Source organism: Physeter macrocephalus, chromosome 12 (assembly GCF_002837175.3).
Source record: "Physeter macrocephalus isolate SW-GA chromosome 12, ASM283717v5, whole genome shotgun sequence".
In the NCBI taxonomy this organism is placed as follows: domain Eukaryota; kingdom Metazoa; phylum Chordata; class Mammalia; order Artiodactyla; family Physeteridae; genus Physeter; species Physeter macrocephalus.
In genome coordinates, this window is record NC_041225.1 from 85409211 (window position 1) to 85430164 (window position 20954).

General features: G+C 47.2%; 1 protein-coding gene across 1 annotated transcript in view; it reads right to left on the minus strand.

The window, feature by feature from the left end:
* Nucleotides 1–5820: 5820 nt before the first annotated feature.
* Nucleotides 5821–20954, minus strand: part of CD207 (CD207 molecule) — a 23687-nt gene continuing 8553 nt past the window's right edge. The window contains 5 exon segments of the mRNA XM_024133511.1: nucleotides 5821–6058; nucleotides 6529–6647; nucleotides 7314–7465; nucleotides 8548–8922; nucleotides 10315–10431. Of these exon segments, the coding sequence (XP_023989279.1) occupies nucleotides 5821–6058; nucleotides 6529–6647; nucleotides 7314–7465; nucleotides 8548–8922; nucleotides 10315–10431 (1001 nt within the window).

Genomic DNA, 20954 nt, shown 5'->3' on the forward strand with positions numbered 1-20954 from the left:
TGCCTCCTCCTGCGGCCAGGCCAGGAGAGCAGCTTAGGTCCAGCAGGAGCCTGTGTCATGGACGGCCACTGTCAACGCAGCCACAGCCAGCCGGGAGCACAGCTCGTCGGCAGGGTGAGGAGGGGAGTGCCTGCCTGCACCCAGCTCATGATGCCATGGCAGTGTGTGTGTGTGTGTGTGTGTGTGTGTGTGTGTATGTATGTGTGTGTATGTGTATATGTGTATTTTGTGATATATGCATGTATGTGTATATTTGTATATGTGTATATTTGTGTATCCATATACGCAGTATATGGATATGTGTATGTGTGATTATGTGTATGTGTAGATGAGTGAGATATATATGTGTATGCGTATATGTATGTGTGTATATGTGTGCGTGCATGAGTATATGTGTACATGATATGTATGTGTATGTGTTTATATGTGTATGTGTGTATATATGTGTGGTGTGTGTATATGTGTAGGTTTATGTGTGGTGTGGTGTGCGTATATGTGTATGTGTGTATGTTTATGTGTGGTGTGGTGTGTGTGTGTGATATGTGTGTGTATGTGTTTATATGTGTATGTATGTGTGTATATATGTGTGTGGGGTGTGTGTGTGTGTGTGTGTGTGTGTGTGTGTGGAGAATGCAGAGCCACCATCCACAAGCCTGCTGCCTCCTGGCAGTTGAAAGCTGAGCAGAGAGGAGAGGACACAGGAAAATGTGAAGTCTGTAACAGCGCTGCCTGAGACCCCAGGAGTGTCCAACTGGGAGGGGAGCTGCCAGAGGTACGCCCCCAAGAGGCTTGTAAGAGGCCCAGGGGAGCAGCAGAAAAGAAAGGGCCTGCCTTGGTTTCTGTTTCCCCACGTACAGGAAGGGCCCACGTCAGCCCACTCAGGAGCTGTTTCCTCCTGGGCCTGAGAAGCTGAGAGAACCTCAAAAGCAGAAATTTGAAGAACCCTTGCTCAGCTAGAAGGGCGAGGCCTGGGCCAGGAAGGGGCACAGTCCTCCAGGCTTGATCAGCAGGACTGCTCCTCTCGCCCCCTTCCCTGTTCCCAATCCCCTCCCCACTCCAGGCTCCCAGCTCTTATTTCTCCCACAAGAACGTAATCTGCCAGCAGGAAAGAAGCACCAGGAGGTTTCTAATCCTTGCCGAGAGGCTTCTCTGTTCTCTGGCCAGAAAAAAATCAAATGGACATCTTATACATTAACACGTAGAACCACTCATTGGTCAGGACCTCTCACAGGTTGGTTGTCCCTGTCTCTGCTGAATGGTACAGGGCCGTCCTCCTAGAGATGCAGACCCCTAGCTTCAGACACCCCAGAAGTTTTTGATCATCCATATCAACCCCTGACAACACAGGGTGAACAGCTGGGAGTGGCTGATCCCGCAGTTTTGATGGAAAGAAGAGACCCACAGCTGCAAGCAGGGCCCTGGGCAGCTGTGAGCTAACAGTCTCCCTCCTTCAGTCATGTCTCCCGGGATTAGTCTTGAGAACCATCCCGCCCTCATGCTCAGTCTTCTGGCAGGGGTGAGGCTGAGCCCATACCCAATTCCCAGGATTAAGCCTATGGCTCCATCAACATAACCCATCTCCCTGACCTCCATTACTGCTTCAGGGCTGAGCATGCGACCCAATGCTGGGTTTTTGTTGAAACTATTGGAAAGGGGAAATTCTTTCCTCTGAAGTTACAGGGCTGTGAGGTTCTAAGCTTGGAGCTACCCAGATCACCATTGGGGAGAGGCTGCCTGGCATCAACGCCAAAGCAGAGGCAGCCAAGGGCAAGGCTGGAGAGAGATAGCTTTGTGGCATGATGTGAGAAAGGGAAAAAAAGAAGGAAGGAAGGAAGGAGGGAGGGAAAAAGGAAGATAGATAGATAGATACATGGATACATAGATACATAGACAAATAAAGCATAAAACAGAAAAATAAAATATTATAGTATGTACCTGTTCACAAGAGCTAGGATCAGTCAATCAGTAAGATTGGGTCAAATATTTTTTCTCCTCTTCTTTGTATTCAAATACAAAAATATAGATTTTTTCAAGAGCATTTCATTGCAGCATTCAGAGAAGACATGTCAATCATTGTTAGCCTGCAGAATCAGAAAAAAATAATAATACTATAATAAAATAAATACACAAGTTGGATGAGATAAAATTCTCACCCATCCTTGGCTCCCAACTTTCCAGCTTATAATGGAAACAATCCTGGAATTTCATCAGAAATATAATCGTGTCCATGACCTGAGACAAGGACTAAAGCTTTGTCAATGCTGGACTTCTTGGGTAAGGACCCATTGCCAGCAGAAGGGCAGGTACCCATGTAGTGACCTCACTGGAGAACTAAGCCCTGCCTGTGGGGGTAAGTGAGCCAAGGTCACAAGGCAAGGCAAAGCAGCAGCCGTCCCAGTTTCCTGAAGGGAGGAGGGCCTGGCAATGCTATGCTGGTTGGTTATAGTGTGGGGCACAGACTCCAAATAAAAATACATCCTCACTCACCCAGCCTCCTTCAGTCTGCAGAAAAAGCAATGGGCAGGGTCATGGGGTCAGATCGTATCGCAGGATACACGTGCACAGGACCCAGGAGTGTCAGGAGGGCTGGGCTGCATCTAAGGTGGTTCCAGGAACCTCAGCAGCCAGGCTCTTGGGCCTTCACTCTGCTGCCCTCCCCTCTGTGTCTCACCTATCCCCTCCTCTGCACCATTCTCTTTTCTCTGCCAGATATATTCCTCGTGTGCTTTGCTTCTCTGCCTCACAGCTTCTGCATATTCTTAGTTTCTGCAGGTGCCCCATGGTGGCCCCTCCAGCCTTTCTCTGACTCAGGGCCCTTCCAGCTCAACTTCTCTCTGTTAACTGCGTATTTCCAAGTTCAAATTCTTTCCCAGAGGAGTGGTCAGAGAGTCCCACTCATCCCTTCACATCAGAACCAACCAGAGATTCCTGGCCAGCCTTGTCCTTATCGCTTCCTATTTAACCCAGTGGTGAGTGTCTTAGTCAATTCAGGCTGCTATAGCAAAACCATCACAGACTAAGAGGCTTACACAAGAGAAATTTCTTTCTCACAGTTCTGGAGGCTGGGAAATCCAAGATCGGGATGCTGGCAGACTCAGTCCCTGGTGAGGGCTCTGTTCCTGGTTTGCAGATGGCTGTCTTCTCATTGTAAACTCACAGGATGGAGAGCAGACAGAGAGAGGCAAGCTCTCATGTCTCTTCTTTAATATATATATATATATATATATATATATAGGTATTTACTTTGGCTGCACCGGGTCTTAGTTGTGGCCCGTGGCATCTTTGTTGTGGCATGCGGGATCTAGTTCTCCGACCAGGGATGGAACCCAGGCCCCCTGCCTTGGGAGCATGGAGTCTCACCCACTGGACCACCGGGGAAGTCCCTCATGTCTCTTCTTATAAGAGTACTAATCCCATCATGAGGGCTCCACCCTGGTGACTTAATTACCTCCTACAGGCCCCATCTCCTAATACCATCCCAGTGGGGATTAGGGTTTTAACATATGAATTGTGAAGGGATTCATTCAGTCAGTGAGGGAGGCATCTCCTGCCCCGAATAGTACAAGATGGCCAAACACATGACATCTGACGCTGGGCAAATAATACTCATGGCAGTTTACCAGTCACATACAGTCACGGTCCGGAGGAGGACACTGCATACCACGCAGGGCCACATGGGGGTTACACCCAGGAGAAGAGGGAACCGGCAAGAACCGTGAGAGGCCGGCTTTGCAGCAACAAGAGGATAGTGTGCCCCTGCTTCCTGCAGGAGGATGTGATTGGCTTGTTTGAACGGTTTCTGGACCGGCGGGTTAGCGGAACCCAGTAGGTTGAAAACTGGGTGGAGTGCAGCTGGTCCAGTTAAGGGGAATTGACCAGGTGGGGGGACATATCTGGTGAGAGCCGGGGAACTCAAAGTTCGGCTTTTGAGGCCCTCAGAAAATATCATGGCAATAAGTGAAATTTTAGGCCTTACAATGCAAGCCTCTCAATCCGCTGCCCTGGTGACAAGTGCCCACCTCAGGGAAGAAGCTGGAGCATGGGGCAGGGTCACATGCTACTCAGCGTGGCAGGCCAGACGTGGTGACTGACACATCAGGCATGACAGCAAGATGGAGAGCAGTGTCATGTTTGGACACACAATGGGATAGTTCCCTAGAGGCAGCCCTGAGCCCACAACTTGTATTTCTTTCTACATCAGCTTGTGCTATGAGCACATAGCCGACACTGGGAAGAAATAACATTCTCCCGTAACTCGCTACTTCAAATTATGAAGAGTAGGAACAACCAAGTATTTCTTAGAGAAGACATAGATGTCTTCCATGCCCACACAGTCCACCCCTGTGAACTTGCCCGTCTTCACTTCCCTGACACCCCTGCCCCCTCAGACCTCAGATGTCCCTGGAGCTGGCCTACAAATGCTCCCTCGTGGATGCCATCACTGACTGCCCATCCCTCATCCATCACTATATTTTTAAAACCCCAATTGCCCCATGTTCCTTCAAGTTTCCCCCTAATGCCCCTGACCTTAGCCCCGACCCCTTTGCACCCAGAACACCACGCTGCTGGTCAGAGTCGCTGAAGGAAAACGTCCCCTCCCCAGGACCTTAAAGAGGGCACCTAACTAGGACCCCAAGGAGGGGAGGGCCGCTCTGCTGAGCCCACCCTCCGCTCACACTGCACCCTTTCTGCTTCCTCTCTGCTCCTCTCCTGTCTGGTGCGGGCCTGGATTCCTGCCTCGGCCCCTGGATGGGGGATTTGGACCCGATGTCTGTGATCACGGTCTCTGTGAAGAGTGGGAAACCTGACGTGTCTCCCCATCGGGAGCAAAGCCAGAGAACAAAAGATGGTCCATGAACATCTGGGAGGAAAGACCACCAAGAGGGTCGTGACACTGCAGACACTGCAGTCCTAGCTCTGCTGCATTTCAATAAAAGCCAGAGATAAGTACTGCTCATATTTTATGGCATTTCTGGGGCTGGAACTTTCCTACTCTCTGTTATTTTGAACCCCCAACTGTTTCCTGAGGACACCCCAGAACTTCATGTCCAGCAGAGCAGATGTTCTTTCCCGCACATTCACCTGTACCCCCAGGAAGAAAACAACGAAAGAGACTGGCCTTTTCCCAGGCAGCATTTTATTCTAATGAAGCTCAGAGGTGCCCTCTTCACTGAAGGCCCCTTCCCCTGCCCTCTGGGGAGAGAGGAGATGCAGAAGAAAGAGGAAGGGGGGCAGAAGGGCTCGGCAGACAGACTTGGTCCCAGAGTTTAGCGAGTGAGAGGGAGGGAGAAGCGCATGGACGCTGGTCCAGCTCTAAGGAGACACATTCCCATGTCAGCCCCAGATCTGAACCAGTCAAGCCCGTCCCAGGGAGGAAGGGTCTTAGATCTCAGAGGATGTGGATGAAAGGGGCCATGGGTACATGGCATGAACAGGGTCACCAAGAGCAGAGCTCTTCCCACTGAGAACACAGCCACCTCAGCAGGCAACTGGGAATTCTGGGGAGTCAACCAGAAAAGCCCGGAGTCTCAGTCTCCAGACAATTGCTTGGGTGGTCGAAGCAACTTTCATGCAGTGAAGCTGAGGCTTCTCTGAAGGGATGGGATGCCCCAGGGTGCTGCCCCAGATTGCAGGTTCTGATTCACCTCACTGGGTGAATTAGTGAACTTCTAATCCTCTCCACCCTCGGCTCCCATTTCAACCCAAGATCTCCTTTCCATTTCAGCTGCCTCTGTGGGGTCAGAGAATTCCTAGCCAAGGCAGATAGATTCCCGGATGCCTTCAGGACAATTTCGAAGCAAGAAAAATTAAGGTTCAAAATCACCCTGGAGTATGAAGGAGAGAGCCGCATTTCCTTGAATTCAACAAGCATTGGAGTTTAAAGTTTGAGCTTGGGGGCCAGTCCTGACATGATTCTGATGGGATGTAGGGTCGTTTACAGATAAAAAGAAATTCATTGTCACAGGAGGCATCATTCCATGACTGCAGTGAGGACATCTTTATATCGGCACAGTGTTCATCGTTTCCAGTGTTGTTGGGCTCACCTGGAATCCAGAACCTATCAAAGGAAAAAAAACAAAGAAAAACATATTTCCAATGAATAACTGAGAGATTTCAACCCCAGCTTTGGTGCCAGGTGATAGCATCTCAAGTTTTTCCATGCCTGAGAGGAAGGGGACCCCTGAGCCTGCAATCACCCCCCAAGTTAGGGCCACACCAGCCCACAACCCTCAAGGCCCTACAGGAACCCACAGTGCAAAGACCTAAACTTAGAACGAGGTCCCTGCCAAGTCTGGGTGGACGGCCATGCTGCCAAACCCCAGAGGGCACCAAGAGGCCATGAATTTGTCCACAGTTCCACAGCCAATTAGTGGCAGAGGTCAGCTAGATCTCTGTTCAATGCTTCTGCCGCCCGAGGATGGGGAAGAATCACAAGCCCTGTGGTCAGTAGGAACTATCACGCCACTCTTCATGCCCCGGCCCTGGCCCAAGAAAGTCAGTCTGGGAAGGAGGGTTCTCGGGGCTTACTTCACACTCTGGATCTTGTTGAGCAGCAAGTCATCCACCCAGTACCAGTACCCCTCACTCCCTGCTTTGCTCAGGCCGATCCAGTAGAGAAGTCCGCCTGCAGTCCTGTAGGGAAACTCCTGCAGAGAGACAGAATGAGCAGAGGTGCTGCCATGACTCCGAGTTGGAGCATCTGTCTCTCTGGGTGTTCTTCACCCATCCTCAGCGACAGCTCCTGAACCCACAGACACAGGGTTAGGACTCTAGACTCTGACTCCAGAGCCCATGATCTCACCTGCTCTGCTAGCCCACCTCCAGATGAGAGGAGCTTGTTCAATATTCTGCCTCACCAGGTAGGGGACTTCTTGGGTTAGACAGTGCCATTAATGCTATTCACAAATATTTCTATTTTCGGGGCACATGGAAAGATTGTACTACCCTGCCCTCTTTGAAGCTACAAATACTGCATCATTTGTTTGGCCAATGAAATGTGAGCTGAAGTGATGTCCGTTGCTTCCAGCAGAAGCTGTAAGAGCCAACACACGATGTGCCATGTTCCTTTTTCTCACCTCAGCAATTGTGGAAACATATGTTGAGATGAAATCTCCTTTGACCTAAGCCCTGAGTAACCACGGTGAGCAGAACCCCTTCCTGGACCTCATTGGACATGCAGTGTACAAGTGAGAAGTAATTCTGAAGAATTACTCATATTTGGGGATTTTTGTCACCGCAGCATAATCTTGCCCATCCTGCCTGATACAGCTACCAATACACCCCCTTCCTAGAGCCCACAGGACAGCACTCACCTGTTCACTCTCTGAGGTCACTGAGGTCAGGTGTGAATCCCTGAACAAGCAGAACTGCTGGGCACTGTACCAGGTCCTTGTGATTTGAGAAAAGTAATAGAAGTTCCCCCGGAAGTACTTCCAGCCTTGAGAAACCATCTGTAGGATGTCATCTGGAGAACAAGAGTGAAATATGTACTCTGGTGTTCCCGTTTTCTCTGGTGCTGGCTAGGTGGGGATACTTGAGTGGGATCCCAGAGACAGAGTGAATGGAGCTGGGCTCTGGGGTCTTTGGGTCCTTGTGTAGGAGCTTGGGAACATTCCCTCAGATCCTGAAAGTCTGACTGAGATTGGTAGAGTCTCTGGGCTCAGAGAGGGGAGAGTGAGAGAGGCTGAATCAAGAATCTGCCTCTCGGGCTTCCCTGGTGGCGCAGTGGTTGAGAATCCGCCTGCCAATGCAGGGGACACGGGTTCGTGCCCCGGTCCGGGAAGATCCCATATGCCGCGGAGCGGCTGGGCCCGTGAGCCATGGCCGCTGGGCCTGCGCATCCGGAGCCTGTGCTCCACAATGGGAGAGGCCACAACAGTGAGAGGCCCGCATACCTGAAAAAAAAAAAAAAGAATCTGTCTCTCTTGTGAGGAGGAGTAATTTTCCATCGGCCATCACAAGTGTCTGAGCCCCTGGGCTCTAGGTAGAGACTAATGGAAAATGGCTGGCTTTGGCTCAGGACAAAGAGACTCCCTAATGCCTTCATATTCTATGCCTTAGTGTGGGAACCCTGGCTGGTCCCTAGTGCCTTCGGCGTCTGGAGCCTGTGCTCCGCAACGGGAGAGGCCACAACAGTGAGAGGCCCGCATACCGGAAAAAAAAAAAAAAAAAAAAAGAATCTGTCTCTCTTGTGAGGAGGAGTAATTTTCCATTGGCCATCACAAGTGTCTGAGTCCCTGGGCTCTAGGTAGAGACTAATGGAAAATGGCTGGCTTTGGCTCAGGACAAAGAGACTCCCTAATGCCTTCATATTCTATGCCTTAGTGTGGGAACCCTGGCTGGTCCCTAGTGCCTTCGCTCCTGAACAGCCCCTAAGCCCTTCCCAAACCCAGCGCTGAGCCCTCTCTTCTTAACTTTCCAGCCATGGCTGCCCTGCTCCTCTCCCCCTTCCCTCCACACACACCAGCCCAGTGGTGTCACGCCTAAGACTGTCAAGGTCCCACGGGCCACTGGTCAACTTGCAATGTTCTTTTCTGAGTCACTTACTTTGCTGTTGGAACAACTGGCTGATATTCTCCAAACCTCTCTGGAGTCCCCGGCCCTTTGTGTTTAAAGCACTGACTTTATCCAAATCTCTTTTTAGCTCCAGGATTTGGGCATTGAACTTATCGACTTCTTCCCAACTACTTGTTAGCATCTGCAGCCATGCATTGGCTTCCTTCATGCTGGTTTCCAACCTCCGGATCTGAGAACGCACACGCTCCAGGCTGGCATTCACCATCTGGACCTGAATGCCAACCGCTGCCACGCCACCTCTATTCCTCTTTATTTCAGGACTCAGGGTGCTGATGTTGTCCACACGACCTTTCAGCAACTGGGCATTGGTCTTGACATCTGATATTGTGCCCATAAATCAGGGATCTGGATATGAGACAGTCAAGAGGTCAGCCAAGGGGATCCCCAGGGACTGGAGTGGGGGTGTTGCCAGGGAAATAAAAGGAAGGGGAGGGAAGGGATGGGCTCAAGCTTCCCAAGAACCCAACCCAAGGGGCAGTTGCCTACCCTCCACTCATTCATAATGTATTCATTCAACAAACAGGCTATAGGCACCTTCCATGCACCAGGAACTCTGGTAGAGGCAGATCATGCAAAGATCTACAAAATACGAGCTCTCTGTTAGAGGCTCTCACAGGTAAGCAGAAGAGGGGGTTAGAATCCAGTTCTAAATTTTCTTTGCATGTTCACGGCGCATTTGGTAAAGGGATGCCTTCAAACACCCCTTTGTCATACTTCCCATGTCCCTCTGCGCCGCACAGCTTATGACTGCCCATAAGCACCTCGCGGCTATGGAAGGGAAAGCCTATGCAGACTTCTAATCTGGAGGTGATCTCTTCTCCAGAGGATACAAAAAGGGAGAATTACAAAACCACTTCTCTTCCCTTGTCCCACCCCCTGTCACACTCTGTTCAGCCCACAGGCTTAGGTGCCATAGAGGAAACCAAAAGTAAACCAAGTGGGCTCAAAGCAGAGGACACTCTGCTCAGACCCTCCAAGCCCAAGACCAAATATGTCCTGAGGCCTTGAAGGGAGAGTGCAGATGTTCCCTCCACCTGCTTTCTGGAGACCTAATGAGAGGAAGAAGCAGCAAAGGCCATGAGGCTTGGCAAAGCCAGAAGAGGGAGAAAGATACATCACACATCCAATGAAGAAGTAGGAAGTCTCCCTTGACATGACATTTGTGGGAGCAGGAGAGTGAAGAGAAGGGGCCCTGTGTGGGGGGGGGCAGTGATCCCTAATCCTAACCCTGACCCTCCCAACCCTAACCCTAACCCTCCTAACCCTAACCCTAACCCTAACCCTAACCTGTTGGCCAGGTTCTCCATCTAGTCAGTTGGGGCTGAGGATACAGTTGGAACACCATCCCTTGTGGGGTCAGGAAACATCATGCTCACTGTTGGGGGCTACCCACAAGGCTCTCAATCAAAGGGACACGAAACTCAGAGAGGAAGGAGGAAATGACACAGGATGGGCAAACATTTCTTGGGGACAAAAGAGCGTGTCCTAGAGCACAAGCATGCTGATCCATGTCAGGAAAATCTGCCCGGAATTGGAAAGGCAGGAGCAGCAGCTGATCTTACTGGGGACGGCGGGGCTGTGGGGGTGGGAGGGGACTCTCTGACTGCACGTGGGAAGAGGGGAAACAAAAGACAAATGAAAAAGCCAGAGGCAGGAGACACCACCAGAAAGCGGGGGAGAGAGGGAGCCGACTGGCCGTGGGGAAGGATGGAGCCCAGATGGAAGCCGAGGACTTACAGAGAATAGCCTGCAACAGGACGGAGGCGACCAGGACCAGCCTCAGGAAGACGACTGCAGCACGGACTGTGAGAAGTCTTCCCAGAGCCAGAGATGGACGCGTCTTGGGAGGAGGCTCTGCAGGAAGAAGAGGAGAGCGTTCATTGGACCAGCAAACTGTGGGTTTGGGCACAGAGCCCTGAGCAGATTCTGCACCGTAACACTCGTGGCACAGGTGCTCCCGGCCAGCTCTCTCCCCAAAGTCCTTTTATCTAGAGGAAAAGGGAAGTGACCCCCAGAAGTCATTGTGTTATCCCAAAGTTCCCCATTCCTGGCTTAAGCACCTAGGCTACAGCTCGGTCCTCTCCTCAAGGGCCTGAACTTTCAGGAAGAGGTCATTTGTCATCTTCTCTGGGGGTCTATTACATGGGCACTTTAACTACCTTGTCCTCAGGCTAAGCTTTTTCTCTTATAAGACGGCTCTCGGGCTTCCCTGGTGGCGCAGTGGTTGGGGGTCCGCCTGCCGATGCAGGGGACACGGGTTCGTGCCCCGGTCTGGGAGGATCCCATGTGCCGCGGAGCGGCTGGGCCCATGAGCCATGGCCGCTGGGCCTGCGCGTCCGGAGCCTGTGCTCCTCAATGGGAGAGGCCACAGCAGTGAGAGGCCCACGTACAACAACAACAACAACAACAAAAAAAAAAGAAAAAAAAAAAAGACGGCTCTCATCCGTCTTCCATCCTGCCATCCATTCACCCCACAAATACATATTGAATGCCTTCTAGATACCAGGCACTGTGCTAGGACTGAGACACAAAGCTGACTAACTCACTGTCCTTGTACTCAAAGGGCTCACCATCTGGTAAGAAAGACAGACCTGAGCAAATAAATTACAATACAGGGTGATAAGCATAACAATAGAAGAATATGCACAGTTCAAGGGAAGTACAGAGACTGGAGTAATTTTAAGAAGTTCCAGGTAGAGGGATTAGCATATTGGAAAGTATGGAGTGCCTGGCACATTATAGGTAGTTTGGCACCGTTGGAGTATAGAGTATCAATATATGACCTGAGCAGGGAGGGCTTGGGCTAAGGAGGCACCTGGGGTCAGATCATAAAGATCCCAGATAATTGGATGGATTGATGGATGGATGGATGAATGGATAGATGGATGGAAGATGGATGGATGGAAAATGGATGGATGGGTGGATGGATGGAAGATGGATGAATGGATGAAAGAGAAATGAATGGAATAGCTGATGGCTGATCATGACTCAACTCTGAGATTCCAGCCTGTGGACTGGAATCTGTCTTCTAGAAGCTACTGCATCTTTCTATGGCCTCCAGCAGTTCTCATTCATTCCCATAGTAAAGGCATGAGGCAAGTGTGGTTTTAAACCTTACCCAAAAATGCATAACAACTCTGGCAACAGGACTAGAAAGCTGACCTGGCTTTGCTGACCTGGCTTCGCCAGTGGAGCTGGATGACAGGTTGGTGTCAGGGACCAAGGTTGGAGGTTAAATGATCAGGGCCAAGGAAATAGCTACCTTTACTTGCAGAGGCCTCTCTGACCGGTTAATTGTGCTTACAGAGCTCCAGGCTGAATAGGCCGCAGACTAGAGCTGTTTCTCTGACTGGTTGAGGGAAACCAGAGAGGGCTCCACACCACCCTTTCCAAGTGTTGGGAAGGAAGCTGGGTCACAAGGATGGTGTTCCATTCATCCTGTCTCATTTCCTCCCTACCCACATAACGTCCAGGCCTGCTGTCTGCTCTAAGCTTCGACGTTAGCTAATCCCACAAACTGAAGGCCTCACTCCTAATTCACTGCCAGTCTCTGAACATTTATAACCATGCCTGTTCTCTTAAAGCCACTCACCTAGTTGAAGAGCCTTGGTTCTACGAGGGCTCAGAAGGAGTCAGAATGTTCTGTTTCTGGGCTCTAATGCTTGTCACCCAGCCTAATCCCAGGATCACCTCAGCCCTTCTTCTCCTGGTTCCTGGCCTCACATCCACATCCCAGGGCCTGGGGATGGAGAAGAATCCAAGTTACTTTGGATTCTTGGTAGAAAGCACCACTGGGGTCCTGGTCTCCTCCTGAGGCATTTGAGGGAGAGCAGCTGCCAAATAACACCTTGGAATGTCTGTCCCCTTCCCTCTCTGTTGAAAAGTTGACTTTCCACAACCTCTGCTGTTATGTAGCATGAGTGATTGGTAGAATGCCCATGTGCCCTCCCAGTGGTCCCAGGAAAGGATCTGGAATCCTCACCAAACTGGGATGGGACTCACTGAGTAAGACGGGACTGGGCTTGGGGGGCATTTACTCCAAGTGATGGAAATGGAGGCTTCAGGTAGGTGTTCTGCTGATAGCTGGACAAAAGGCTGATCCAGCATGAGGAAGATAGGCAAGAAGCAACCGCAATCCTTTGGGCCCTCTGGGGTTTCAGAGATGGTTTCTGTAAAAGTCCCGACCATGAGGAGTTTCATTTCCCACTTTGCAGGGAAGATGTGGGTCATGAGCTATTTTCCTCTGGCCATGCTTATCCACAGGTATTTCCTGAGCAGTCTCCCATGCATCCCTCTGGGTGCTCTATGTGACCCCTGACCTGACAGCCCAGAGGAGAAAAAACCAAGTGGGAGGTGGGTGCCTCAGCCTCACTTTCCAGCCAGGAAGGAGGGCAATTCTCCCAGACATTTAGGAGATCCCCATTCTTCCAAACAGAGGAGGAACTTTGGGCCAGATCTAGAGTGACCAAAAGTCACTGCTCTGATGAGAGAGAGGGAAGTCAGTGCTCATCTTTCTGTTGCCCCACTGCCATGCTCCTGGGGTTCTAAGGCCTCCTCTGGATAAGGATGGAGGAAGGAAACAGTTTGGCCACTTTCCCCTTCTCTGGTTGGGACTCTCCTTATGCTTGGTGGTAGACCATAGGCATAATCAATGGGAGTAGAAAAGAGACCCGGGCTGTTTGAAATGCCCCAGCAGTGCTGGGGGTCATCTCCAAGGAGTGGTGATCCGAGTCCCTCCATCCAAGGCACAGAGGAAACTAAAGTAGACAACAAACCAGGGAGAGGGGTTGGGGGAGGATGGGAGGAATGGAGGGGAGGGGAGAATGGGATGAGAAAGGAGACAGTTACGACAGTTGGTCAGACTGATCCAAGGCTTCATAGGGGACTCCTGTATATAATGTGATTCAGTATTTGACCATCAGATCCCAGATAACCAAAGGATTCCATGCCACCCTCTGGATGTGTGCCCTGGGAACAGGGGATAGAGCAGAGAAACCAAGAAGAAAGAAATGGTAGGTGGGGCCCTTCATCCATCCTTTCCTCTAGAATGCCTGCTCTGCACCAGCTGCAAAGAGAAAGAAAACCATGGACCCTGCCCTCAGAAACAGTGCTTCTCTTGGGAAAACATGACATCCATCATCCCAGGGAGAAGGGAAGACTTTCCCAAGACCACAGGGGGCCTCCCCAGCTCTCCCTTGACCCTGAGAATGAGTTCCTCTTTTTTAGAACATTGTGTGAAAAAAAAAAAAAAAGAACATTGTGTGAGGGCAATGTTTCTCTGGCACAGTGAAAATGGGCTAGACCTCAGTGAACAGGCAGTTACGTCTGGTGCCATCATGAATAATGTGGTATGGATATGGGGGAGCCTCCTGGCTGCATGGAAGGATCACTGTGTGTCAGGCAGAGGAGGCTGCTCTGAACTATCCGGGTCAAAGACCCCTTGCCTGTGTCCTTAGTGAGAGGGCAAATTCATGGCAGGAAAGTAACAAAGGGCTCTTGGGAAAAGTATGCATAGTTTCCTTTTGTATCTTTTATTTCTTTACTAATGATATTCTTTATAGAAAAAAATCCAGATGAGTGAAAAGAAAAAAAAAATTATCTACCATACAGAATAAAAAGCACTGTACACACAGTTCATTCTTCCTATCTACATGTATGTATATATACATTTACATCTATATCCATAGCTATACCTAACTATAACTGTGTATATATTTATATAAGTATTGAATGGGACAGCTCCTGTGTCTTTTCCCCAGCATCATTCCCATCTCCATTTCTGATATGAAGAGTCCCCCTCCTTTGGGAAACTACGCCCCCTTCTCACCCCTCACTTTGCTTGGCTCAGAGCCAGTGTCCACAGGTTGAGTTTTTATTACAACCCATTACTCTGACATTGAGTCTTCTTCCTCCTGCTTCCACTTTTAAGGCCTCTTACATTGGGCCCACCCAGATAATCCAGGATAGTTTCCGTATCTTAAAGCCAGCCTATTTATTTATTTAGCTGTGTCGCAAGGCTTGCGGGATCTTAGTTCTCTGACCTGGGACTGAACTCACACCCTTGGCAGTGAAAGCACCAAGTCCTAACCACTGGACCACCAGGGAATTCTTAAAGCCAGCTTACTAGCAGCCTTAATTCCACTTTGCCATGTAACTTAATGCACTTCCAGATTCTGGGATTACGATGTGGACATCTTTGTGGCCATTATTGTACCTAACACACTTCCTCACCATATTAAGTTAGGGTAGCCTTAATAGAAATTTTGGTATATATCCCTGAAGTTTGAGATATAAAGAGGCTGGTACTTGACACATGAATGAAAGGTCTAAGGCCTTCAGTAGGTGATAATAAATAAATAGTAGGATGGGACTTCCCTGGTGGTGCAGTGGTTGAGAGTCCGTCTGCCAATGCAGGGGACATGGGTTCAACCCCTGGTCTGGTAGGATCCTACATGCCTCGGAACAACTAAGCTTGCGAGCCACAGCTGCTGAGCACACGCGCCCCAACTACTGAGCCCACACGCCACAACTACTGAAGCTGGCATGCTCTAGGGCCCATAGGCCGCAGCCACTGAGCCTGTGTGCTGCAACTGCTGAGGCCCGTGTGCCTAGAGCCCATGTTCTGCAATAGGAGAGGCCACCGCAATGAGAAGCCCATGCACCGCAATGAAGAGTGGCCCCCGCTTGCTGCCACTAGACAAAGCCTACAAGCAGCAACGAAGACCCAATACAGCCAAAAATTTTTTTATAAAAGTAAAAAATAAATAAATAGTAGGATAAACAAACTGTGGTACTTCTAAACAATGGAATATTATTCAGCACTAAAAAGAAATGAGCTATCATGGTACTAAAAGAAAAATCAGATACATAGGTCAGTGAAACAGAATTGAGAGCCCAGAAATAAACCCACACATATATGGACAATTAATTTATACAGACAAGCAAAGAACATACAAGAGAAAGAATAGTCTCCTCATTAAATGATGTTGGGGAAACTGGACAGCCACATGCAAAAAAAAATGAAACTAGACCACTATCTCACACTATACATAAAAATCAACCCAAAGTGGATTAAAGACTTGAATGTAAGCCATAAAACTCTTAGAAGAAAACATAGGCAGTACACTCTTTTTGACATCAGTCTTAACAATATCTTTCTGGATATGTCTCCTCAGGCAAGGGAAACAAAAGCGAAAATAAACAAATGGAACTACATCAAACTAAAAAATCTTCTGCACAGCAAAGGAAACCATCAACAAAATGAAAAGACAACCAACCAAATGGGAGAAGATATTTGCAAATGATATATCTGATAAGGGGTTAATATCCAAAAAATATAAAGAACTTCTACAACTCAACACCAGTAACAAAATCAACTTGGTTAAAAAAATGGGTAGAGGAGCTGAACAGACATTTTTCCAAACAAGACAGATGGACAACAGGCACATGAAAAGATGCTCAACATCACTAGTTATCAGGGAAATGCAAATCAAAACCACAATGAGATATAACTTCATACCTGTTAGAATGGCTATTATCAGAAAAGCAAGAAATAACAAGTGTTAGTGAGGATGTGGAGAAAAGGGAACCCTCACACAGTATTGGTGGGAATGTAAATTGGTGCAGCCATTTTGGAAAACAAGATAGAGATTCCTCCAAAAACCAAGAATGAAACTATTATATGACCCAGCTATTCCACTTCTGGGTATTTATCCAAAGAATTCAAAATCACTAATTCAAAAAGATATATGCACCCCTATGGTCATTGCAGCATTATTTACAGTAACCAAGATATGGAAACCACCTAAATGCCATCAATGCATGAATGGATAAAGAAGATGTGTTATAAATATATATACAATGGCATACTACTCAGCCATAGAAAAGATGAAATCTTCCCATTTGGAACAATGTGGATGGACTTTGAGGGTATTATGCTAAGTGAAATAAGTCAGATGGCGAAAGATAGATGCTGTATGATTTCACGCATACGTGGGTGAAAAAAATAAACAAAAACAAGAAAAACAAAATAAATGAATAAATCAAACAAAGAAAAACAAACACATGGATACAGAGAACACAGTAGTGATTACCAGAGAGGAAGGGCCAGGAGGGAGGGTAAAATGGGTAAAGGGAGTCAACTGTATGGTGATGGATGGAAATCAAACTTTGGGGGTGAGCACACTGTAGTGTATACAGAAGCAGAAATATAACGTTGTACATCTGAAACATATAATGTCATAAACCAATGTTACCTCAATAAAAAATACATTTAAAAAAATGAAAGGGAGGAACATAAAAATAAAATTAAAAATAAAAATGTAAGCTAACTCTAGAAGTAATTGCATGCTAAGAAATTTTTTTTAAAAACATCAAAAATAAATGTGTCCTGGGACTTCCCTGGTGGTCCAGTGGGTAAGACTCCACGCTCCCAATGCAGGGGCCCTGGGTTCGATCCCTGGTCGGGGAACTAGATCCCGCATGCATCCCACAGCTAAGAGTTCGCACGCCGCAAATAAGAAGCCTGCATGCCGCAACTAAGGATCCCGTGTGCCATGACGAAGATCCCACATGATACAACTAAGAGCTGGTGCAGCCAAAATAAATAAGTAAATAATTTTTTAAGATAGAATTATCAAATCTTTTCAAAAAAATAAAATAAAAATAAATTTGTCCTGGCTACATGTAAAGAATGAAATTAGAACATTCTCTAACACCGTATGTAAAAATAAACTCAAAATGGATTGAAGACCTAAATGTAAGGCCGGGTACTATAAAACTCCTAGAGGAAAACATAGGCAAAATACTCTTTGACATAAATTGCAGCAATTTTTTTTTAGATCCGACTTCTAGAGTAATGAAATAAAAGCAAAAATAGACAAATGGAACCTAATCAAACTTAAAAGCTTTTGCACAGCAAAGGAAACCATAAACAAAATGAAAAGAAAACCTATGGAATGGGAGAAAATATTTGCATATGATGTGACCAACAGGGATTAATTTCCAAAATACAAAAACGTCTCATACAGCTCAATATCAAAAAAACAAACAACCCAATCAAAAAATCGACAGAAGACCTAAATAGACATTTCTCCAGAGAAGACATACAAATGGTCAACAGGCACATAAGAAGATGTTCAACATCGTTAATTATTAGAGAAATACAAATCAAAACTACGATGAGGTACCACCTTACACAGGTCAGAATGGCCATCATTAAAAAGTCTACAGGGAGGGCTTCCCTGGTGGCGCAGTGGTTGAGAGTCCGCCTGCCGATGCAGGGGACACGGAGGGGACACGGGTTCGTGCCCCGGTCCGGGAAGATCCCACATACCGCGGAGCGGCTGGGCCTGTGAGCCATGGCCACTGAGACTGTGCGTCTGGAGCCTGTGCTCCACAACGGGAGAGGCCACAACAGTGAGAGGCCAGCATACTGAAAAAAAAAAAAAAAAGTCTACAAATAACAAATGCTGGAGAGGGTGTGGAGAAAAGGGTACCATCCTACACTGTTGATGAGAATGTAAATGGTGCAGCCACTATGGAGAACAACATGGAGTTTCCTCAAAAAACTAAAAATAGGGCTACCATATGATCCAGCAATCCCACTTCGGGGCATATACCCGGACAAAACTATAATTCGAAATGATACATGCTGCCCAGTGATCATTGCAGCACTATTTATAATAGCCAAGACATGGAAGCAGCTTAAATGTCCATCAACAGATGAATGGATAAAGAAGGTGTGGTGCATATATACAATGGAATGTTGCTCAGCCATAAAAAAGAGTGAAATAATGCCATTTGCAGCAACATGGCTGGACCTAGAGATTGTCATACTGAGTCAAGTTAAGTTAGACAGAGAAAGACAAATATTATATGGTATCGCTTATATGTGGAATCTAAAAAAAATGGTACATGGACTTGGTGCAAGACCAGCACTTCTCCCTCCAAAACATCTACCCCCATGTTTCTCCAAACAGGAGGGTCACCCCACTGGTGTCCACCAATGGTTCAAACCTGGAGCTCCACATGAGGCAGGGAGGGGGGCCCAGTGAAGCCATTTGGGGTAGGGGGACTGGGTAAAGTGCTCCCAGGTGGTTGGGGGCATTTGGAGAGTCAGAGATAGGACAAGGGTCTGGGAGGAGGGGAGAGAACCTCAATATTGCTGCCACCATGGGAGGGGGTGTCTGAGATGCAAAGGAAACAGGGAAAGACAGGAGGGAACCGGCTGCTGGCAGGAGGGGGAAGAGGACCACCAGCATCTTTAGGGATGTTCTCTGTGAGAAGCAAGCGTAGGGGATAAATTAAAGGGCCCTGAGGTGACATCTGCTAAGGATGGTCTTACCCAAAAAACAACCCATGTGCTTGATCCTCTGAACTCTGAGCCAACACTGTGTCAGTACCCCTTTCAGAAGTGAGAACCTCAGAAGACCTATATAGACATTTCTCCAAAGAAGACATATAGATGGTCAATAGGCACATGAAAAGATGCTCATCATCGCTTATTATTAGAGAAATGTAAATCAAAACTACAATGAGGTACCACCTTACACCGGTCAGAATGGCCATCATCAAAAAATCTACAAACAATAAATGCTGGAGAGGGTGTGGAGAAAAAGAAACCATCCTACACTTTTCGTGGGAATGTAAACTTGTGCAGCCACTATGGAGAACAGTATGGAGGTTCCTTAAAAAAACTAAAAATAGAGTTACCATATGATCCAGCAATTCCACTCCTGGGCATATATCCGGAAAAGATGAAAACTCTAATTCAAAAAGATACATGCACCTCAATATTCATAGAAGCACTATTTACAGTAGCCAAGATATGGAAGTAACCTAAATGTACATTGACAGATGAATGGATAAAGAAGATGTGGTATATTTATATGTACATATATATATGTATACACACACATATATATATATATATATATACACATTGGAATACACCTAAATGTACATTGACAGATGAATGGATAAAGAAGATGTGGTATATTTATATGTACATATATATGTATACACACACACATATATATATACACACATTGGAATACTAGCCATAAAAAAGAATGAAATAATGCCATTTTCAGCAACATGGATGGACCTAGAAATTATCACACTAAGTGAAGTCAGACAAAGACAAATATCATATGATATTGTTTACATGTGGAATCTAAAATTATGATATAAATGAACTTATTTACAAAACAAAAATTTCTATGTCTTATTTTCACAGACGTAGAAAACAAACTTATGGTTACCAAAGGGGAAAGGTGGGGGAGGGATAAATTAGCAGCTTGAGATTAACAGACACATATTACTATAAAAGAGACAAACAAGGACCTAGTATATAGTACAAGAAACTATGTTCAATATCTTGTAATACCTATAATGGAAAAGAATCTGCAAAAGAATATATATCTCTTTTCTGTATACTTGAAACTAATACACATTGTAAATCAACTGTACTTCAATTTTAAAAATTTTTAATAAAATCAATTTATCCTTGGATTCAAAAAATAAAATAAAAAGAAATGAGCCATCAGGCCATGAAAGGACAGGGAGGAAACTTAAACGTGTATCACTAAGTGAAAGAAGCCAATCTGAAAAGGCTACATACTGTATGGTTCCAATTCTGTGATATTCTGGAAAGGACAAAACTATGGATACAGTAAAAAGATCAGTGGTTGCCAGGGGTTATGGGGGAGGGAGGGATGAATAGGTGAAGCACAGGATTTTTAGGGCAGTGAAACTACTCTGTGTGATACAGTAATAGTGGATACATGTCATTACACATTTGTCAAAACCCATAAAATGTACAACAGGAGCGCACACTAATGTGAACTATGGACTTTGAGCGATAACGATGTGTCGAGTAGGCTCATCGATTCTAACAAATGCACCACTCTGATGGGGTGTGTTGAGAGTGGAACAGGCGGGGGGCGCCCTCTAGAGGCAGGGAGTATGTGAGAACTCTGCATACTTTCTGCTCAATTTTGCTGTAAACCTAAAACTGCTCTAAAAAATAATCTATTTTAAAAGAAGGGGAGGGACTTCCCTGGTGGCACACTGGTTAAGACTCCATCTGCCAATGCAGGGGACACGGGTTCGAGCCCTGGTCCAGGAAGATACCAAATGCCGCAGAGCGACTAAGCCCGTGGGCCATAACTACTGAGCCTGCGCTCTAGAGCCCATGAGCCACCACCGAAGCCTGTGCACCTAGAGCCCCTGCTCTGCAACAAGAGAAGCCACCACAGTGAGAAGCCCGCACATCGCAAGGAAGAGTAGCCCCCGCTCGCCACAACTAGAGAAAGCTCGCGTGCAGCAACAAAGGCTCAACACAGCCAAAAATAAATAAATAAATAAAAGAGTGT